The 23,387-nt window shown below is 37.9% G+C and overlaps 1 protein-coding gene across 2 annotated transcripts; it reads right to left on the minus strand.

Moving 5' to 3' along the window:
- Window positions 1-900: 900 nt before the first annotated feature.
- On the minus strand, window positions 901-20,639 carry stau (double-stranded RNA-binding protein Staufen). 2 transcript variants are annotated; one of them, XM_017626065.1, is made up of 7 exons: window positions 20,232-20,639; window positions 4,182-5,200; window positions 3,814-4,007; window positions 2,231-3,737; window positions 1,885-2,172; window positions 1,457-1,827; window positions 901-1,380 (listed from the first exon to the last, which is right to left on the minus strand). In XM_017626065.1, the coding sequence occupies exons 1-7, from the start codon at window positions 20,528-20,530 to the stop codon at window positions 1,198-1,200; spliced, it is 3,861 nt and encodes a 1,286-aa protein (XP_017481554.1). In that variant the 5' UTR covers window positions 20,531-20,639; the 3' UTR covers window positions 901-1,197. The 2 variants fall into 2 exon arrangements, with proteins under 2 accessions (XP_017481554.1, XP_017481555.1); XM_017626066.1 differs by lacking the exon at window positions 20,232-20,639 and adding an exon at window positions 11,629-11,811.
- Between the last annotated feature and the right edge of the window lie 2,748 nt (window positions 20,640-23,387).

Genomic DNA, 23,387 nt, shown 5'->3' on the forward strand with positions numbered 1-23,387 from the left:
ACTATAGTAGTATGTATAACTTTGCTTTTGTACTCGATTTGGGAATACTTTTTGAATTTCGATAGAGAGCTGTATACACGCCAAAAGAATGATATTTGTTTTTCACTGCACATAAATTGATTTCGCTTTGGAAATTCGAAATATACGCTAGGTAAAGTACATAAATGGAGAAAATCGATTGCTGAGTGGAAGATCGACCTTATCTTAAGCTTAAATCTTCTGAAAGGACAGTAGATAACATAACAATAAATTCTCTTATGATATTAAATCCCAATAGCGGTTAATAACTGATAAAGCGTCTAATAATCAGCAGGCATTTAAATCAAAATTTACCATATAGAAAATATAAAGTTACCACAACAGTTTGACCTAATCATAGTGTTTGAAAAAAATAAGTATTTGTTGTTGTAGTATTAACAATAATAAATGAACATTCTGCAAAAGAAAATAAAAATTTGCATTCCTTTCAAGACAAAATTTTGAATTTTTAAATAAACAAAGAAAAAAAATTTCAATTGTAAATGCCAATCCGCAATTTTTCACTCAACTTTGTGCACTGCTGAAAAAAACGATAACTTTAAACGCTTTTAAATAAGACAAAAAATGCTCAAAATCCACAAAAAAAATAAACCAATAAATGCAAAAATTTAAATACATATCGAGTTAAGCCTTTGCTTAACAAACCATTTTTTTACTTATGCTTTCGGCACAATTTTATGAATACAATTTTTAGTTCTGCTAACGCGTTTAACAACTTTTGCTAAGCATAAAAATAACAAAATGATTAATATAAAGTAAATAAATTAAACAAATATGGATTTTAAACGAAAATATAGCATAGATTTTAACAAAATAGCATAAATATAGCAGCACTGTTTTTTTTTTTTAATTATCGTAAAAATCAATTTAACTTTTTTTGTTGCACATATTTTGCGGTTCTGCCCTTTTCAATTGAATGAAAATCTGCAGTTGAACCTCATTTAACATTCTTAAAGTAGTAATGAGTGAGAAAGTACGCTGCATATTTTTCCGCTTCCTTCGCTCCCCACGTTTATTTAACGTCTCTCGTCTCTAGTAGAGACTCTCTACATATTTTATATAGATTTGGTTGCGCCAAATTCAATTTGAATATTATTTTCCCACTTTTCGTATTTTATTATATACGCTCCGCTCCTTCTCAGCGTTTGCATGCTGCTTTTATTTCGCAGCATTATTTAGGCCTAATTCACTAAGTATTTTCAATGCATTTCTAGCAGCATCATTTTGAGATTCCTCAGCGCTGCTGCCCACGCCATGACAAATTTGTGGTGGTTCCGAAGAGAGCGTTACAATGGTAAGAAATTCGCTATGGTTTCCCTTTGGATAATCGGAAAAGTTCACCTAAGCGCGTGACAAAAGAACAAAATATACATTTACTATGAATCTTCCTGTCAAAAATATGATATGTTAGACAAACCTCGAATCCCAAAAGCTTTGCAAGGTACAGCAGCTGATCCTTCATATGCACGCCTGCTGGCTTGGATGCACTGCTGCTCGCCCTTGCTGTTGTTGTTGTTGTTGCGCTGCTGGGTGCACTGCTAACAGCTTTTTGAGCATTGTTGGTAATAGGCGCTGCCACCGGCTGCACCACAGCACTAGGTGGATTAGCGCTCAACGCGATTTCCACTTCACTTTCTTTCACAATATCAGTAGCAGCGCTTTTAACAGCAGGCTGTTGCACTGCTTGCACACCAGCGCCAATAGTTAAATCGGCGGCACGTTTGTTTTCATTATTCTCTGCCATTACGCAACTTGCACTGGGCGCACACTCCTTTTTCTTGACGGCATCTGTAAGCAGAAAATTTAGTGAGCGTACATTCGTTTATTACACATACTATCACAAACTTTTTTTATTATGGCGCAGTATCAAAATGCCGGGTACTTGTCCAGCTGGGGTGGACACGAGCGGCAAATCAAGATGCGCCTCGGCGGCAACAGCAGGTGGCGGTACTTCAGCAATTGGCTGCAAGACTGTATTCGGCTGCTCTGAATGTGAAGAGACTCCATCGATGGCGGTTGCAGGCGCTCGGGCGTATCTCTCTTTAGCAGCAGCTGTCTGTATGGTGGCGGGTGCTGAGGCAGTGTTGACGCCAGCGGTATCGGTGTCACTTTCACCCATGGCTATGAGCAAATCTGTAAAGATGCATGAGTATTATTTTTGTTATGATCTGCAATATTTGGCGGTACTTACTTTGTGCAGCATTACGTTTGGCTAGCTTTTTGCTGTTGCCGGTGCCGCGTGCCACCATGCCATGTGCGCTCACCTCGATTATAAATTCACGTCGACGCGAGTTCTCGTTTCCGTTTTTCGCTATTAGCTCAAACACAGGTTCTTTTTCTTTGCGATTCTGCTGCAATTGGATGAGTTGCGTTATGGGGTTCTCTGCATCGGCCTCTGCTTCACTTTTCTCTTTGATCGAGCCACTGCCGCGTTTGCGTCGTTCACCACCGGCGCCACCAGACTTTCCACTGCCACCACCAGCTCCGTCAGCATTTGCTGCAGCCTTGCTGGGTGTTTTAACTTTAATACGCTTAACCGGCGACTTTGTTGGTGTTAGTGGCGGCAGCTTCTTTAGCTCTTCCAACATTTTTTCGGCGGCGCGTTTCTTTGATGTTTTCTTTCCATTGCCCTCGCCCTCTGTCACTATGGAGCCCACAACGCATGCGGTTACGAACTTCTTCATGTGAGCCGGTCCTTCTTCGCGCAGCACTTTGAAATGCACCGTCATGCTACGTTGTATGCCGATCTCATGCACCAGCGAGATGGGTGATTTGCTATCGCTTTCCTCCAGGCTGTTATTTAGTGCTTCGTTCAGCTGTGTAGCGGCCTGCGCTTTAAGCACCTGTAACGCACGAGACGCTGCGTCATGTTTGGCTTGTTGTAATGTGTACCCCATTCCAACAAATTTCTGCTTGCCAACGACAAGCGTAACTCTGGTCAATGCTGCTGGCATACCATAACGATGTGGAACTGAACCATGATGAGGATGATGCGGATGGTGCGGCATCGGTGGTGGTGGGGCCATGCCATTGTGTGGACCACCAGCCATATGCGGTGGCGCCATTAATGCATATCGTTGCTGCTGGCCATATTTTGGCATGTATGCGCGCTGAGGTGGTGCACCATAGCGTGGACGCATGCCCGGTCCGGAGGTAGGATGACCGTGCAACGGTGGCGCAGGCGGTACTGCATAGGGCCCATTTCGTCGCAGATATGCAGGCGGATCCATCATATGCACATGTGGTGGCGGCGGTGGTGGTGCGTGTTGGGGCATCATATGACCGCTGCCCATGCCGGGTGGTGGAAGCGCATGCGATGGTGGCGGTGGTACACCATAGCGCGGGGGCATCATGGCGTCCGGTGGTGGTCCCATGCTATCGGGTGATGCCACTTGACGTGGATCTAATAGATAATATGTCTGTTGGCCTAATTTCATGGCCAACGCATTCAATTCAACTGTGGGCGTAATATTGGCGCGAGATGAACTGCCCTCTCCATCAGTATTGCGACGAATCACTTTCGGCACAGGATGTTTGTATTTGGTTTTTTCAATAGCTTCGGCTGCTGCTAGATGTTGAGCTTTCTTGATTTTGAAACCCTCCGCTGAATATTCCTCATCGCCCAATTTTAGAGTGACAGTGAATCGCTTGCAATGCGCCGGACCCTTTTCACTGGTTAAACGATACTGATGTGTGATCTATAAAACATCCAAAGCAATAACGTTCACCGTTTAATTTTAAGTAAAAAACAAATAATCGTTAAAAGGAACTAACTTTATTGAAACGCGCCAGCTCGTTGACGAGACACATTGGGGTCTTCTCTTTCGAATTCTTTGGCACGGTGTTGTCTTCGTTGGACAAAATATTGTTGTTATTACTTGTTGCATTGCTACTACTCGCTTCATTGCTAATTTTTGCATTTTGTGTCCCACTCGTCACGTTTTCCTTTTTAGCATCATTTATGGAAGCTAAAACCATAACAAAAGACATATTAACAACAAAAATAACATATGTTTATAAAAAAGCAAGTAATTTCCTAGTCCGAAGTTATACGGTAACATACATAAAATAAGTAAAAAAAATATTCCGATGAATTGATAACCTCCTCCTTTTTTTGAAGTCGGTTAAAAATACTGACGTACCGTCATTCTGGCTTGTGTTTTGCCCATTTTTCGTACACTCCTGCCTAATGTTCGAAGGAATTACTGCGCTTGCAGTTACAGCTACAACCACATTCGCTTTTACTGATGCCTCTGCGGCGCTTACAACATTATTGACACCGCCGCCATCGCTGATATTACTGCTCTTTGATACCTTATTAGTTTCTTCTATGCTCACCAAGGGACCAATAGTGGTCACCTCAATGTTATTTGCTGCCGCGCTGCTGTGCAATCGTGCTTTCAGAATGCGATTTGGATTTTGTAAAATAGTTTTTGGTTGCATTCCACCACCACCAGCTCCATTACCACCGCCACCGCCAACGTTGGGTTTATATTTTGACTTGTGTATATTATTGTTGTTTATTTGAGTAACGCCGCCAGTGTAATAGTTCAAAGCGGCAGGTGGTTGCTGTTGAGGATGTTGTGTGGGTGGCTGTGGCGGTGGCTGCGAGTGTCCGCTGACAATATTGCTTGCCGGATTCAATGTTGTTTGTATTTGTTGTTGTGGTTGTGGATGCTGCTGTGCAGCTGGCGTTTGTTGCACATGTTGTTGTGGATGCTTTAAATGTCCAAGCGCCTGCTGGGGAGGCATTTGAGACACTGCAAGTGTATGTTGTTGCTGCTGCTGTGGTTGCAGCGGCGGTGGTTGCTGCTGCTGCTGCTGTTGCAGCTGCGGCTGTTGTTGGTGTAGTGGATGTTGTTGATGCTGGGACTGATGCTGATGTGTTGATGGATTCCGTGACGTATGGTGTGACGTTTGCGATGTTTGTTTTTGTTGATGTTGTTGTGCTGTTTGAGCTGGCAGAACATTGCCGTGCGTGTTGCTTGCGCTGTTGTATTGCTGAGGTTGATGATGATGATAGTTGTTTTTGTTTGTACTATTGCTGTTGTTGTTGTTGTTTATATGTTGATGCTGCTGACGTAATTTTTGTAGCTGCGTGCTATTGTGCATCGACGGAGGATGCTGGGGTTGGTGTTGCTGAAGTGCTTGTTGGTTCAAACTGGAAGAAAATACATTCGAAAACAATTTAGAGTTACGCTGGCTTAATGACAAACATTTTAATACATATATTAATGAAAAACCATTTGAATACGTACATATGTTGGGCTTTATATAATACCTATGTCGTTACGTTAATAATAACGGGCAGATGGCACTTTTTCATAATTTGAAAGCCTAGATGAAAATATTTATGGGATGTAACGAAAGTACTTCTAAAGGCAAACTAGAGCGTACAAATGGGACCGTTTCACCACTGGGTTAAACCAGAGGTATAGGGGCGTTAGTTGAGTGGGTTTTAGTGGGCATGCGAACAGGTGTCGGGTCATGCGGTAACTCTACACATGCCGGACATACGTTGGGCACAACTGACTTCATCCTGCTGACTTCATCCTGCTTATGTACGCTGTCGATTCCAGTGGTTGTTTTATTAACCTCTGTGCTCAGCCGCAAGCAGATTTCTGATGCCCACGTCTGTTGCACCCCACTAGGAACTGTCATAGACGTCAATACCCAACTGTAGCCTGACCTCTTTCGTCCACATGGTGAAAAGGGTTGCTGAGGATTGCGTATGGAAGAGAATTAAGCTCTTTGTAGCGGAAAAGCGAGAAATTTCGTAAAGGTAAACGTTTACCATTGAACAAAGATCATCGATTCCATTGCCGGAAAATAAAAAGGAGCGATTACTGGCGATTGTCGACCACTTAGGTATTTCGTTGACCACGGTTTGAGTCCTTGTAGGAGAGAGGAAGCCTCAATGTCTTCTACAGGGTGGCGCAGAATGAGCTATATGGTTTAAATGGTTTATAACTTTTTTATTTATGCGATTATTATAATTTTTTTGTTTTAAATACAGTATATTGTTGGGGAATTTTTTGTAATTAGCCTTGAAAAATGATATCCTGTAAGTGATGTCCATTTTCTGCTTCGCACATATTTGGTCTGTTTAGCATATTTTCTAGGGCTGTGCGATTATTCGATTAATCGAGCAAGTTGGTTAATTAATTATTCGGTTAATCAATTACTCGAGTAATCAAGATTTTGATTACTCAAAACGATGATTAATCGAGTTACTTGAAATATGATTACTCAAAAAAAAAAATAATTAGCAAAAATAATGAATTAGCAACAAGAGTTTACGGGATGTACATAGCTCAGTGGTTAACGTTTCTGACTTTGAACATCGAATACGCAGGTTCGATCCCTGCTGAAGTCTAGAAAAAAGAAGTCTGATCAGGAGATGTGGTGATCTCCAAAATAGTGCTATAACGTCTACCGCTTAGACTTTGTTGCTTTTTCAATTTTTCGTAAGAAACAATCGTGGTATAAAGCTCAATAAAAATATTAAAAATAAAATGTTTACAAGCTACAATAACATGGACAAGCCACAATAACAATGACAATAATTTTGCTCGTTAAAAGAGTTTGCTTTGGAAAATGCTTATTTTCTTTTTTACATTCTGTATATGAAAAAAAATATTCGTTTTAATTTTTGAAAACCGAAACGTTGTTTTCGAAGTATCAAGGAACTTTAACTACTTTATACTTTATACATATGTAAAGAGTTGAAAATGTAAATGTTGATTACTCATTTTACTCGAAATGTTGATTAATCATAAAGCAAATTACTCAAATATTTTTGTTTTTGGTTAATCAAAAGTCTTGATTACTCGAGTAACTGAACTTTTGAATAATCATAACTTCTAATTAATCGAATAACTGAGTTATTTACTTTATGATTAATTAAAATTTTGAGTAATCAATTAATCGCACAGCCCTAATATTTTCCATAACTTTTCGCAGAATGTCGGGTGTAATGGCCATGATTTCATTTCGAATGTTGGTTTGGAGTTGGAGAATGGTTCTTGGTTTGTTAACGTACACTCTTTCATTCAAATATCCCCAAAAAAAAACTGTTAAAAAGAATTCAAACCATATAGCTCATTCGGCGCCCCCCAGTATTATAACCAAAAATGTGAGGTTTTTTTTTGGCCGAAATTACGATTTTTTCAAGGTAAAATGATGATTTTTCAGCAAAAGCATTCGGCAACGCTGCTGTCAGGTCATTTCCAGGCGTGGATCCCGTTGGCATAGAGTAAAAAAAAACTTTTATAAAGAATTCAAACCATATAGCTCATTCGGCGCCACCCAGTATTATAACCAAAAATGTGAGGTTTTTTTTTGGCCGAAATTACGATTTTTTCAAGGTAAAATGATGATTTTTCAGCAAAAGCATTCGGCAACGCTGCTGTCAGGTCATTTCCAGGCGTGGATCCCGTTGGCATAGAGTAAAAAAAAACTTTTATAAAGAATTCAAACCATATAGTTCATTCGGCGTCACCCAGTATTAGCGTGGAATGGCAGGCGGTGTCAAACGTTTTTGACAAATCCAACGCTACTATCTCTCTCTCTATGTGAGTGTCTTCGCTATCGGGGAAAGAAGAGTTATCGTCCGATACGCCGATGGATGTTGTGGACCTTGGTGAGGTACGTTCGCCTGCAGGAACGTGCGGTCGATGTCTGCTTCGATGAGACGATACTGCGCCGTGATGTGTGACAGTAGCCTTGATGGCCGCTTCTCCATTCTCGAGGTGTCAAGCTCAGAACATACTTTTAAGTGACGCCAGCTAAGTCACTGGTTGTACTTCAATGATATCGCATTACGGTATGTTTTAAACAGACGCACGGAGCAGAATATGTTAAGAACCAACCAGGAGCTGCTAATTAGTCCTAGCACGTGGATTGAGGCGGCGTGTAGGTAGGGGCGTGGATATGTTACGGCTTGTGTTGGGGTGTTGGCTTATGTTACTCAGGTGTAAGCTGTGGAAGCTGCTTGGAGGCACAGGTGCATTACGTGGTTTTTTGGTTGCCCAGGAAGCAGTATTTGACGTTTGACTTGAACAACATGGCACAACAATGTGATCCACTGCCTGTGTGTTCTGAGACCAGTCTGATAAATGACAATTCAACCGACCGCAGTCGACAAAAATCGACAGAGTAAACTTTTGCCAGCCGACGGCGAACCGAAACAACTCATAAATTAGTTTGTTTATTCGATTGCTGACATTTTGACAGTGTGCTATATTTTCTTGTTCGTAAACCAGTGCAGTAATAATTCTTTTAGAATCAGTTCCATGCACGCTTTGAAATAATTTTTCTGCTGCTCATATGTATTTGGAAAAAATTTCATTGCTGAATGCTACTTTTGTCAACTCGTGTATACAAACGCTCTGGCTAGTCCATTTTCTAGTCGATTTCTGAGTAAATTTTCCAGTCGGCAATAATCAACTCCTGTAAAAGCAGCTTAAGCGATCGTTTTTTGAGATAAGATGGTGAGTTAGGTGCCATTCTTTTGGGTGCGACATACGTACAGTGACGAAGAAAAGTATAGAGACAGAGAATTTTTCGCATTTTAGGCAAAGTTTTTTATTCTAATCACTTTTTTATCGCTTTTTTTTTATAAAATTATAGCTCATACTGCCGCAGAAACATAAAAATTAAAACTCCAAACTTTGTGCAAAACTCAATAAATTTGCATACTAGATAATCTGCTATTATTTTCTTCCATACAAAAAAAAATTTCGAAGATACATATGTACTTTGTATGGAAGAAACTGCATGAAAGAAAATTTCCAAAAATGTACGCGATCTGATTAGAAAGTTGAAAATTAGTAAGCAAATGTATTGAATTTTTCTGAGTTTAGCAAAAAATTTTAAAATTAAGATATATTTTAATTTTTTGGTTGTTGTAGTATGAACCACATTTATATAAAAATTTTGCGAAAAGAAATAAGATTAAAAAACCTGGCATACATTGCCGACAACTCTATGTGCTAATAGATACTTTTTTTCGTCACTGTATGTACACAGGCGGTTAAAACTCGATGAATGGTGTTTTGTTTTTAATATTTACAATCTTTTTCAAGCAAAAAATTTTTTTGTTTATTTTTTATAAAAGTATGCTTTAACGAAAACCATACAAATCAAACTTACAAAATTTGTGCAGAATTTAGAAAAATTAAAAAAAAGATGTTCATACAAATTTTGAGCTTTTTAATCACAATTTTTATACACATTTTTAGTATGCTGTTACAAGGATTATAAATTTTAGTAAAATGTGTAATTGCAAGTTTTAAGCGGCTAAAAAATAAAAGGGGTATTCAGGCGTTAATGCGAAATGCAATTGCAACGGTGCGAAATGCGAGAATGCAGTCATTGCATTTGCTTATGGTTGGTAAAGAGTGAAATGCAACGGCTGTGTTACTGCTGATAAAATTTCACAACTTCACCATTTTGTACTAATGCAATTTATTTCGCATTAACGTCTGAATACCCCTTATTTTACCTGCTGATGGCTTTTGTGATTTTTTTTTTTATATAACAAGTGCAATTTATAAAAACTAGCCTTAATTTTTTACTTAATTTGTTCGCAAACGGTCTGGTGCCATTTTTCCCACAAAAAGTCATGTTTACACAGAAAAAAGTGCAAAACACCGTCGACAAAAAAAATATTAAAAATTTTGCAATTTTTTAGCCGCTCAAAACTTGCACTTATTTTACTAAAATTTCAGAAGCCTACATGTGGTGTAGTGGTAAGCAGTGCGCGCTTTCACACATCAGCACCTGGGTTCAAGCCCTGGTCAAAGCAACATTCCAAAAAATATAGAAAAAGGTTTTTTCTAAACAGCGGTCGTCCCTCGGCAGGCAATGGCAAACCGCCGAGTGTATTTCTGCCATGAAAAAACAGCTTCTCATAAAAATACAATCGCCGTTCGGAGTCGGCGTAAAACTGTAGGTCCCTCCGCTTTGTGTGACAACATCAAGGCACACGACACAAGTCGGAGGAGAAGCTCGGCCAAACACTAACATATGTGTAAGCGCCAATCTAATAATAATAATAACATAAAATTAAAAAAAAACTGATTTAAAACTTAAAATTTTGATCATACCTAAGATAAATTTGTTGAATTTTTCTAAATTCTGTGTAAACTTTGAAAGTTTGATTTATATGATTTTGGTTAAAACATAAACCGTATTAAAAAAAAATAAAAAAATTTTGCATGAAAAACATTGTAAATATTAACAAGTATTTTTTAGCAAAAAAAACCGACTTCAATTCTCATAAAAAAAGTATATATATATATATATATCTCATGATCCACTGATCGGATCTTACCGAATTCGGTTGGCGTGGTCCAAAGTTATGCGGTAACATACATAAAAACAAGTAATTTTTAGCAAAAAAAACCGACTTAAAAAAAAAAATATATATATCTATATATTTCATGATCCAATGATCGGATCTAAACCAAATTAGTATGGGACCACCTCTGAGACACTACCTTTCCGTTGCATTATTCCGTTGAATTATTGAAATCGGTTGACGTGGTGCAAAGTTATGCGGTAACAACATAAAAAAAAAAATATTCCGGCGAACTGATAACCTCCTCCTTTTTTGGAAGTCGGTTAAAAATAATACCAAATCGTGTTCGATTGGATAAAAAACTTGTAAAACTTGCAAGGAGAGAGCATAATTTTGACATTTGGAGAGGAAGGCAAAAATTTTCACAGCACGAATTTGCAAGCAGGATTGTGGCACACGGTTGCATTTTTGTCAACAATAATTTGAATTCGTTAAATTTAAAAATGTTCAATCTTGCCGCGATTAACTAATGAAAAAAGTATGTAAATATGCACTTATTCAATTAATTCCAATGATTTGAAAGGTACTCTGATGAAAAAGCTGTATTCTTAAGGAAATCTGACAGTGACTACCACAATGGAATGTTGAAGAAAGTCAGAATAAGAAGAAATATACGTATATGTCCTGTTTTGTTTTTTTCCAATTTAAATAATAAAAAAAAACATGTTCGATGTGCTTGCATTTACATTATGCGATTTTTTTACAGTCGATAAATGCTTGCAAAACTTGACTTGCTGTCTACTTTGAGGAGAGCGGTTTTTGAATCACCATTGACATGAGCGTTGTGCAAAGTCGAATCGGCTAGAATATCGCCTTATGCAAATACAGCTTTTGGCAGTTACAGCGACAATCAAGAAGTAGAATAAAGGACGTTGGCACGATTTCGCAACATTAAGATAACCGTCGATTTATAAACTTGCACCTAGCATACCTTAATTAACTATCAACATTGTACCATAAATGCACGCATGCCTTTCTTATTCTAGGCAAATAGTATAGTACACTGCGAAACTCCTTATAAAAATCAGATTACATCTGTAAATGGGAACATCTTTTCATAAAACTATAGTTTCATTGCCAACTACTAGTAACACCACCGACCGTGAAAATACACGATTTATTTATTTAAAATCACCGCTGTACAAAATAGTATAAGCAATTCACAACCAATAACTGGTAGGCCGGAAAAAAACTGCAGCGCCAAATAATTTTCAACAAATACATACATAGGTGCACACAATGGATACAGCGGATAGTGACGAAAAATTGCGCAATTCACCGAAAATCGTGAAGAGGCAACCGCGAATTGGATAAATACTGAAAATAATACGAGACCGATATTAATATCAGTGCACTACGCGCTTTGATGAGCCGGGGCAAATGATCTCTCTCTCTGTTTTTGCGTAAATGTTACCGCTGTTGGTTGGATGACTGCGTACGCATGACAACGCATGCGCACAGGCCGACCTAAGATAAGCTGACAGGAGCAACTGACAGCGACGTTCGCGGAAATCCTTGCGCAAATAGACCCACGTAAGAGTGCAGCAACAACAAATACATAATGGGTAGGGAAACAAAAACAAACTGACCCCTCCCATTGTTGCGACTGACTGCAGGGCGCTAGTTGTTTTTGTTGCTGTCGTCATACTGCATACTTCGCTCCTAAAGGTAGTTCACATTTATTGTATCCCTTTCAGTACAAATACATATATTTATATTCATTTGTACTTGTGTATGGCGTCCATGTCGCACAAAGGAGGAAATCGTCGAACAAAACACAAAAGCCTCAAAGCAGACAAGTTCTTTCCAGCGCTGATGCTGCTGGCTGCAGTCGTAGCTAGCTACTTCAGCTCCGAATGCCTCTGAGGTTGCTTGCATCAAGAGAAATAAGCGAACTTCCACTGCTGCTTGGCCTTTAATGTGTGATGATAAATTCATTCAACTCTATCGATTTGCCTTGACGCCCTGCATTCCATCGCCGTCGAGTTGGCATTCATGCTGACGTACATATGTACATACGCAATACACAGTCATGTACCTGATTTTGACGTTCTGTTGCTGCCACTGTCGTGGCCGTCACAGTCAATGCAGCATGGAAGGCAGCAGCACCGAATTCCAATTCCAAAATACAAACAAAATATCTCAATGACCAATGTACTGCTGGTCTGTCCAGTGCACCTTTGCCATGTAGCCATTGCCGTTGTTGTCACCCTGCGCTGCCGCTGCTGCTGCCGCTGCCGCTCTATACACAAAGGCAGGCACGTTTTCTAATACGCTTAAGCACTGACAACGGGCGTTTTGTTTCGATTGTTTGCCGTGGTCACCACTTTGCCACTTCAATCACCGTAACCGTTAACTCCTCCTTGTCTACCTACTTCAACTGCATCTACTTGATTTTCGCGATTCTCCCTCCATTCAGGTATTTTTTTCTTGCAATTTTTTGGCAGTTTTGTTTGTTAAATTTGGCAATTACGGCTCGGCTGCTGAGCGCTTTAAATAGGTCAACGCCATTATCATCGTCATCATACTTCCTTCTGCCTTCATAATCGGCATTATCATCAGTATCTGTAGCATCATCGGCATTGTCAACGTCATTGACGCTGCGGCATACTTCCAAATGTGTCAAATTCAATTAGTGTTTAAAAGTGAGTGAGTGTGTCAAGTAGGCAAGAGGACGAGCAACTTGAATTTTGATTATCCTTTCTTTATGAATTTTCTTCGTTTCTAATTGCAGTTGCATTGTTGACAAATTTTACAGTCCAGCGAATCATTTAATTTGGAGCTCAATCTGTTCATATGCTAATTAGTTTAGCATTTGAGAAACGATTAAAATTGGATTACCGCTGTAGGATTTGGAAAAACATTTTTTGAGAGTAAGTACATACAGTCGCTCACAGAAGTATTCGTAAATTAATTTTTTTTCGCAATATTCAAAATGTTTTCCATCATAAATCTTTTTCGTTAATTTCCATTTAATATATAGCTCATTCTATAACAAAAACCATATAAATCATTCTTACAAACTTTGTACAAAACTCATAAAAATGAATCAAACTTAAAAAAATTTTCATCAAAATTTCAAACTTNCTCATAAAAATTAATCAAACTTAAAAAAATTTTCATCAAAATTTCAAACTTTTTATTCAGAATTTTTAGAAAAATTTTCGGAATGCAGTTTTCTAGCCCATTTAAGTTTAGTATAATAAAGTGCAAATTTCAAGTAGCGAAAAATTACCGCTGATTTTTTAGAATCTATTTTTTTTGTCGAGGATGTTGCGCTTTTGTTTCCATAAAAATTTGAAATTTTGATGAACAGTTTTTTAAGTTTGATTCATTTTTATGAATTTTGTACAAAGTTTGCAAGAATGATTTATATGGTTTTTGTTATAGAATGAGCTACATATATATCGAGCCCTAACCGCCAAAATAACGTAAGCGACATTTTTTTCATAATTTTCTTTTTGATGCAGAAATATTCCTAGAGCATTTAGATGCATTTCTGCATCAAAAAAAAATTTTGAAAAAAATGTCGCTTACGTTATTTTGGCGGTTAAGGCTCGATATTAAAAGAAAATTAACGAAAAAGATTTATGATGGAAAACGTTTTGATATTGCGAAAAAAATTAATTTACGAATACTTCTGTGAGTGACTGTATCGATGGCTGAGTAGAAGATCGACCTATCTCGGCAGCCAGTTCGAAAACGCCCTATCAGAAAATTTTTGAACAACGCTCTATCTCAGAAAACTTTTCAAGAACGCCCTACTTCAGAATTTGATTGAAGAACGCCCTATCTCAGCTGCCGATTCAAAATCACCCTATCTCAGCTTATTTTCAACGTATTTTCGTTTGAGATAGGGCGTTTTTGAACCGAATTCTGAGATAGGGCGTTGTTCAACCAAATTCTGAGATAGGATGTTTTTCAATACAATTCTGAAATAGAGCGTTTTTCAATCAGATTCTGAAGGAGGACGTTCTTAAAAAGTTTTCTGAGATAGGGCGTTTTCGAACTGGCTGCTGAGATAGGTCGATCTTCCACTCAGCCATCGGTAGGTACTTACTCTCAAAAAATGTTCTCTAAACCCTACAGCGGTAATCCAATTTTAATCGTTTCTCAATTGCTAAACTAATTATTATATGAACAGATTGAGTTCCAAATTAAATGTTAGGTGGTTGTGTTCACAAAACGGCATTCACAGGACAGGAGTAGCATATGTAAATGCTACTTTTTTGTAAGTATTCGAGTGTACCATATATTAGATCGTTTCAGAAAAATACATATCGTGTAAGACCGCTTAAACTGCGAGTACTTGTGCCTCGTGGTGAAGGTGGTGCTGTGGCGACACCAGAAAACATGAGGTCCGCAGAACCGTGTTTTGGCATGTCTGCAGCCTCGTCCACTGTGTCCTGAAGGACAGCAGACTGCCGAAAGTAACTCCGAGGATTTCGGGTTATTCACCGTCCGAATCGTTTCGCCAAGGACTTTGTGGGAGAGAGAGTTAGGTTCCTTGCAGTGGCGGAGAGGTAACCGTTTATTTCGAACACATTTATAAATTAAGTTGGATGCTCAGACAAACACCTGCATTCAGCTGCATCTACTGGTTAATAGAAGTTGCTAACTTCAGTGAGCTTTCTCTCTTTCTATCGTAAGTCAAGGCCGCACCTAGATGGGTTTTCGCATCTCGTACATGCGGTGTTCACTTTGTTTTGTGTACAAGAAAGGGAATATAGGAATGTTGAGCATAGTAGCGCAACTGTCACGACGCATTTCAAGCATACTAGCGCATCCTCTGCCTCGATGTTTAAGGTGCGGTTAGCAATTTCAACATGACAAAACCAATCTGTAGCCAATTGCGAGCGTGCGACGATAAAACGACACCGGGAAAAAAGGAGGTGAGTATATATAAAAATATTCTAGTACTAAGGCAGGGTTTTCTGAAGAGACGAAGATGGAAATATGGTAACAGACATCAATAATATACTTGCGATTTGGAGGGAACACTTCTTAACGCTTTTGTTGGCGACACCGATGGAGTGTCTGATGAAGAAGAATCCAGTTGCTCACTACCTCCTCTGGACTCTGGAGCCGCTTGAATACCGACTGAGCTGATCAAAAGCGACAGCGAAGAAAGCTGTCGCCAAATGAGTAATCTACATAATTTAATAGCTGTGGTCCCAAGCCCGTTATTTTCAGCGTGAAGCTCTACTTGGCGATTGGCGATTAGCGAAGTAGTTCTAGACAGAATCGAATATTACTTAATTGAAGTTCTCCTATGCAACTACAACAACAATCTGTTGGAAACATTTTTAGACATTTTTATGCGTGCACATTCATATGTATGTATGTACTATGTATGTACAGTGGTGGAAGAAATAATAGAAACTTTTTACTTTGACCAGTTTTGGCTATATTACTTTGTTTATTCAATGTTTAATGTTTTTCTATAAAAGTCTAGCGCAATATATAACGCACACTATATAAATCCATATTTCAAAGTTTGTGCAAAAATTATAAAAATTCAACAAATTTTAACAAAATCCCCCAAAAATTTCAAACTTCTTAATCAGATTTTTTTTTTAAATTTTGGATACGCAGTTTCATAGCCCATTAAATTTTAGGAGGTAAAAGTGCAGACCGCAAGAAGCTAGAAAATCGCATCAAAAAAAAAGCTGATTAAAAAGTTTGAAATTTTTGGGGGATTTTGATAAAATTTGTTAAATTTTTGTACAAACTTTGAAATGTGGATTTATATGGTGTGTGTTATATATTGCGCTAGACTTTTATACAAAAATATTATACATCGAATAAACAAAATAATATAGCCAAAACTGGTCAAAGTAAAATGTTTCTATTATTTCTTCCACCACTGTATGTACTATGTATGTATGTACATATGTATAATTTATGCAAAATGCAAATAAAAAATTTGAATTTTCACACGTTACTCTCAAGCGAAACAATGGCCAACTGTTTTTTTTTGATCTAATGGAAGCATGAAATAAACTTTTTCAAAGGCGGTGAAAAATTATCTGTAAGAATGCATGCTCGCTGTGTATGTATGTACATTAGGGTGGGGTTTTTTTTTTTTTTTTTTTTTTTTTNCAAAAACGTAGTTTACGAACAATTCTAAGAAAACTGCCCCAAGAAACTATGCGACTAAAATAAAAATCAAGCTCCCGCCGAGAGACATAAAAATCTATGCAGTGGTTTTAAAAAACATACCTCAAACTGAAATATTTTTGCCACTCGGCGCGGTCTAAGTTTTAATTTTAAACCCCTAGTTTCTTTGGGTAATTTTCTTAGAATTTAGCGTAATTTTGGTTTTTGCTATACGCCTTTCGCATTTTTTCTCTCTCACCCGAACAATTTGGCCCAGCCTAATGTACATATATGAACATACATACATCTATGTATATACACGCTATATGCCCACAACTATATCTGTTTCGGGAAATTTCTTAGAGGGCAAAACAGGAAAGTATACGCAGAACACAGAAAATTGGCTTTGATAGTTGTAAATGATGTATGTACATATGTGTTTCAACTGCCAACTACCCAATTTACCAGAGAACGAGGACGAATTCGAATCGAGCTCTTAGGAATAGAGAATTATGAAATATACATACATAGTAAAGATGGGATAATTGTCACGCCCTCCATTCTTGTGCGGGGAAACATTAAATTTTGTATCTGATTTCGATGAAATTTAGTTTGTGCTCTCTCTTTTATTAGAAAAACCTAAATATAAATTATGGGAATGACTGGATTGCTATAACGTCTGCAATTCGCAGAACATATGGTCCTTGTTATCTGCTTTCCACCTAAAAATTATTCTCAATTCTAAAATTTATGGGGATATTTTACCTTTGTTCGAAAAATTTATTTCGCGAAATTACAGAAAAAAGTGCGAAAAGTTCAAATTTTATGCTCAGAAATTACAGGAAATTCTCTAAAACATGCTACGAAGGGGTACTCACATTTCTTTTACTCGTTATCTTTAGCATCTACATTTCCAAGTAAATTTTTTGATATATAAATGATAAATACCTTCACGTGAATAATTCATGATACTTAAAGAATTGTTTGCAGTTGAAAAAGAAACACTTGCTTGTATGGGTTCAGAGGCAAACGTAACCAAACTGATTAGTCGATATCGCGCCTATTCTAGTATTGATTTAAAAATGTAATTTTGTCGTCAGTGTTTTATATGCGTAAATGATTACAGTTCTCACTTAGAAATATCGTTTTTGAATGTTCCTTTAAACAATGTTCACATGAGGCGATTATTTGAATCAAAAGTTGGTTAGCCCCCACCTTCATTGGAAGCGATTAGTTGAGAGGCCGTTCACACCAGGCAATTGTTGCTTCCAACTAAAAGTTCTCTGTATAATTACCTCATGTAAACACTGTATTACATTACCTGCGACGCGTTCCCTTATTGTATGTAGGATTTTCGAAATCTAAATATGTATGTATGTATGTAAATGGTCTCTTATCAAGAACACAATCGGAATTAAATCAAATTTCCGAGCTGTACCTGTCGCTTCCCATAGGAACTTTACCATCAAGCTGTTTTGTTATGGTCAGCAAGAATTATTACTCATTTGACTGAATTAAATTAAATAAAAAAATAAAAATAAATTATGCAAACTTTGGGGAAATTAATTATTGGTTTTGAACAATTCAATGAAAAGAAAAGAAAACAGGAGGAGAGAACATAGCATACATTTTTATTCTAATATTTTTCCGCTAATTTTGTATAAAAATATGGTTCATTCTACAGCACAAAAATATAATACCTAAACTTTGCGCAAAACTCGCGGAAATTCAGCAAATGTTCACCTTTTTAATCACATTTTTTACAATTTATTTGAGTATGCAGTTTTGCAGCCCATTAATTTAATTCTAGCAAGTTCGGAGTTAGTCAAAAATCGCATTGATTTTTGACAATTTTTTTTTTTGAAGGTGTTTTGAATTTTTTCCATATAAAGTATTTTCGAAAAAAAATTTTTGTATGGAAGAGACTGCGTGAAAAAAAAATTGTCAAAAATCAACGGTAATTCCTCGCTACTTAAAACTTGTACTTTATTTAATACAATTGATTGGGCGATAACCTGCATACTGATAAAAATTTGTTTAAATCTGATTAAAAATTTGAAAATTTGCTGAATTTTCGTGAGTTTTGCACAAAGTTAAAGTATTATATTTTTTTTTTGTTGTAGAAAGAACATTTTATACAAAATTGGCGAAAAAATATTAGAAAAAACATTGTTGCATATATTGTGAAAAATTTGCTGTGCCAATAGTTTGTCCTGGCAGTGTACATACATACAGATCAAGTTAAATAATAGCTTGTAAAAGTACTAAAATTTACATAAAATATTAAAAAATGGGAAAAATTTACTGTACGATTTTCACTGACACTCACCATATTTTCAATATTATCCTTGTTCTTTTTTAATTAATGCATTAAAAAATACATAGTAACATTAAATTATTTTTGAATAAAAAATTAAAAAATGCCAAATTTTAATTTTGTAGTACTGCATACAATTTCTGCATAGTTTTGCAGTGCGCTGGTGCATTGTTTTTCCTAACAGCAGACGAGTCGTTTTTGCGGCTTTTGATCGGCTGAAAAGTTCACCGGGGCGTACAAATTGTTTACCAAAACGAGTAGAATAGAATTCAATTCGAAGATGTTTGGTAAATTGGGTAACTACAAATGCCACCACTACTTCAATTTGAAGTGGGAAAATGGCATGCGCGGTAACACTGCAAAAATCGCGACTACTGCATGCATGCATGTAAGGGAGTACTCTTTAAGGGTCAAGGAGTACTCCAAAATTACCCACAATTCATATATAAAATGTGGTCCAATTAACATTGCGATGTCCTAGTGCAGGACCATATACTCCAACATATTAACAACGGCATTGTTGGTATATTTTTTTCGTTTGTACACGCTTTTGTTCTTCACTTCACAGATGGTTTTTCGCAGTTAATAAAAACCAAAAACAAAAATAAAAATAAAAAATGGCATACTGCCTCTGACGGCATTCGAACCCGAACCTGCTGGCAGCTAACAAATAAGAGCAAGCATCTCTACACGTTTAGCTACAGCCACAGTGCTTTCAAATGCTCAACTTCAATCACATTTCGTTAAAACACATGCAGTGATCGGGTAACATTAAGCTGGTGCAGAGACACGAGTTGGTCCGCTACAGCATGACAGAGAAGCACTTTTGTAAGTACTCCAATATACCACAAATATACCACATGGTCCAACGATTTTTGCGGGGAAGTGACAAGCACATAGAATATACTGAATACTACATACATATGTACATTGAGAAGCACACACAAGCAGGAAGAGTGCACGCATACTTACAGAAGACAGGGTAGGATAACAGAAAGATAACTCGTTACGCCTGAACGGAAGTCATGCTGTGAATAAAGGAAGCTAGGCGGCTTGGCTGCCTCGCTTACCCATCATTTGGCTAGGCCGCCACACCGACAGCTATTTGCAAAGGTGACTACACTCTGTTGCATAGAGCAAAACAAAAAAAAAAAAAAACACCGCAAGGCAGCCAAAGTAAAGAATGAAATTATAATTTATTAGTTGAGAAAATACAAAAGGCCAAAGGAAATCACATAAAGCGACAGTGCGCCCGATTGCTTGTTTTGCGCTTGCAGACAGAGACATTTACATAATTACGATCGCGCGGCGCGGCGCGGGATATGTTAGAAAGAACCGGCAAGGGAATGTTAATTGAAAACCTGACAAAAAAAGTGTTAAAACTATATTAAATTTAGAACATATGTAGCTTACCGCGTATGATGATCGCGCATATGCGATGGCGCGCCAATTTTCGATCCGGTGATGACTGCAGCGCTGCCGCCACCGCTGCTCGGCGCTGGACCATTGGTAAGATGTTGGGGCTGATTTTGCTGCTGGCTGCTTTGCAGTGGCTGTTGCTGTTGCTGTTGTCCAGTTGGCGGCGGTGGTACATGTGTCATATTCAAACGCGGCATGTGCGACTGAGTCTGCGAGTGCGGCGGCGGCACTGCCATGTGATGGGCACGCATATGCGGCGGAGCTGTGCGTGCAACATGTGCATGATGCTGCATTTTGGTTCACGTAACTGAGGTGAAATTGAATAAAATGGAAATTTTAATTTCACCACGCGTCTGTCTGTCTGTTTGTCTAGGCAAAGGACTAACTGAAACGAGTAGATAAAATAAGAAAAAGCAAAATTAAATATTGCAATTTTCCAAGCAAGCGCAAGCTATATAAGAATCGTAGTACACGAATTACACAGCAATAATTCAAATTATGCAAATTTGTTTTTTTTTTTTTTGTCCTTAAAGGATATATTAAATGCGCGCAAAAATAAGTACGTATGTATGCATTCGCATTGGCAAACGGCGAATGTCAGCTTTCAACACATGCATTGTTCTAAAAGTGCATTCATTGTTGTTATTGTTACTAGTATTTTGTATGCATAGTTGCTGTTTTGCCACTTTCAATTCATGTTTGTTGTTATTGTCAAAGTTCATAACTTCTTGCGTGAAGCTACCGTTGTCAGACGCATCCTTGCTGCAGATTTCTATGAAATAAAACTAAAAAAAAAAAGTGCATAAACTACCCCAAGAAAGAAACTGCAATTGCATTTTTCTGACGCTCGCATATGCATCTATTTACATACATATGTATAGTATATGAATCCTTATATGTAATTTATATTGCGAATAAATGCATGCAGTTGCATTTCTTGCTTTCTGATATTTATTTTTCTACTTGTACAAGTTATAATTGGATAAAGTTGCAGCTGCAGTTTCTTTTTCACCACCCGAATCTATGTGTAAGTGCAACGGGTTAAGGGCTCTGTCGCAAAGGGTGCAATGGGCTGCAGACAACGAACAACCAATATTGAATACCTAATTTTACTTAAGCTATTGTGAGGCGACCAAGTGATGCAACGACGTTTTGTTGATAATTCCTTGTGTCAATAAATTTCTTATAATCGCCAAAATATACAAACATTTCAATTTTCATTCTACACACACATACATACAAGTTTCTTAGTAGGCCACAACGGCAACTCACCTGATAGCGAGCAGCAGAGGTCATTGAATGTATGCATTTTAATATTTACAGTTTCTTTACTTTAATTTGATATCCACAAAAAATTTATTTGCGTCGCTTTGCCGGCAGCCAAATGTTAAAAAAAGGTGTTCTTTTATTTTAGAAGGCTTACCCCTCACACCTTGGAAACAGTATTTCATCCGATTTGCTTTAGTCCAACCGGTTTATGCTTGATCAAATGGAGGCCATTCTTCGACTGTTATAAAACATGAAAATTTCTGCCATCTTCCATTTCGGACAAATTTTTTATTTTTTTTTTGAAAACAGGAAATTTGCATTGCATAAGGGCTCGGATGGTCCATCAATATTTTTGGTCGGCCTCAGACAGGGTCAAGTACTTAGGCTTGGTCCTGGGGAAAGGGTAAAAAAGTCGTTGCCTTGTACTGCTGCAGGGGAGCTATCGAAATTAGGTGAGGTCTCTAGCCCAAAGTAATTCATGAAACAAGATTTAAGCCAAGATAGGCATAGGTTGTAAGCATTTTATAAAAGCTGAATTTTTTATATTATGTCATCTTTGTGATGTAGTGAAATAGCCTGCCGTCAGTCAGTCCAATTGGTTAGCGGTCGTCGCGGGGTCGGCTTTAATTTTATATAGAAACTCTTAATCTCGCAACTACTTAATAACACCTGAAAAATTAATTGCGAGTAGTATATTGACTAAAAAGTAATAGGAATTAGGGCTAGTGATGGGGGTTCTGACAGGCCATTGTGCGATTGGTACTCACGCGGTAAGACTAGGAATTACAACTTATCCCTTTTGTATCAGCTGTCAACGGGAAGATGAGGTGGAATCACCTCCATGCTTTCACGTAAACGTGTGTGTGCTTGATTGCTTCATTATGAAATCGCCATAGATATTTTTTAATAATATTTTGGCGGATACATTGTTTTGCAATATCAACTTTTACATATTATAAGGGTGTCCTTGACCACCCGTTCACTCCCTCTAAAATGGAGGGAGAAATTTTTATTCAATAACGGAAAAATGTTACCAGTCATTTTTATTTATTTCAGCAGTTTCTTGTTGGGAGCCATAGACGTGGTCCCCCAAATAGGCTTGCAGAAGAGCCCAGCAACGTCAGGAGGCATCTCTACGAACTGACGGACGAAGTTCAGAGGTTCAGTAAACAACCTCTGGACCCGCCAGCTTATCGACAGGACCTGAACGGCATTCACAGGGAGTCAGTCTCGATTTATGTAGACTCCAAACCTGTGAATGCCGTTCTAGGCGCACAACCACCGAACATTGACGAGACGGAGCTTCATCTGCCTCGGGAGTCTAGAACCGCAATAGCCAAACTTCGCTCTGGCTACTGCAGCAGGTTAAACTCATACCTGAGCAGACTAAACGCAGATGTACCAAATAAGTGTCCGGCATGCGACAATGAGACACCCCATGACTCGAAACATCTCTTCGTATGCACGGAAAACCCGACCACCCTAACGCCAAAGTCCCTGAAGACCGACCCTACTGAGACTGCAAGCTTCTTAGGTCTGCCGTAAGTGGAACTTGACTTACATCGACTGAGATATTGACCGATCTGGGCGGGGTTGTGGTAGCCGCTACAACAACAACAACAACGCAATTCCAAGTTGAATTAAGATTTGTTGATTCACATGTATGTATGTATGTATGTTTATAAACAAAACGTGACGTGAATTAGTATTTCTGCAAGAAATAAAAAGGGTGAGATAATACGTTTCCATTGATACTTCATACGTAAGTGTAAATCATATAGTTTTGACCCAGATATTCAAGTTTTCCTTAAACCAATCTTTGAAAATATTTAAAAAACAGCATCAAAACTTAAACATTTTTTATCTTTTTATGCTGATTTT

The sequence above is a fragment of the Rhagoletis zephyria genome, unplaced genomic scaffold (assembly GCF_001687245.7).
Source record: "Rhagoletis zephyria isolate East Lansing unplaced genomic scaffold, Rhagoletis_zephyria_1.1 Rzeph_scaffold_04396, whole genome shotgun sequence".
In the NCBI taxonomy this organism is placed as follows: Eukaryota; Metazoa; Arthropoda; class Insecta; order Diptera; family Tephritidae; genus Rhagoletis; species Rhagoletis zephyria.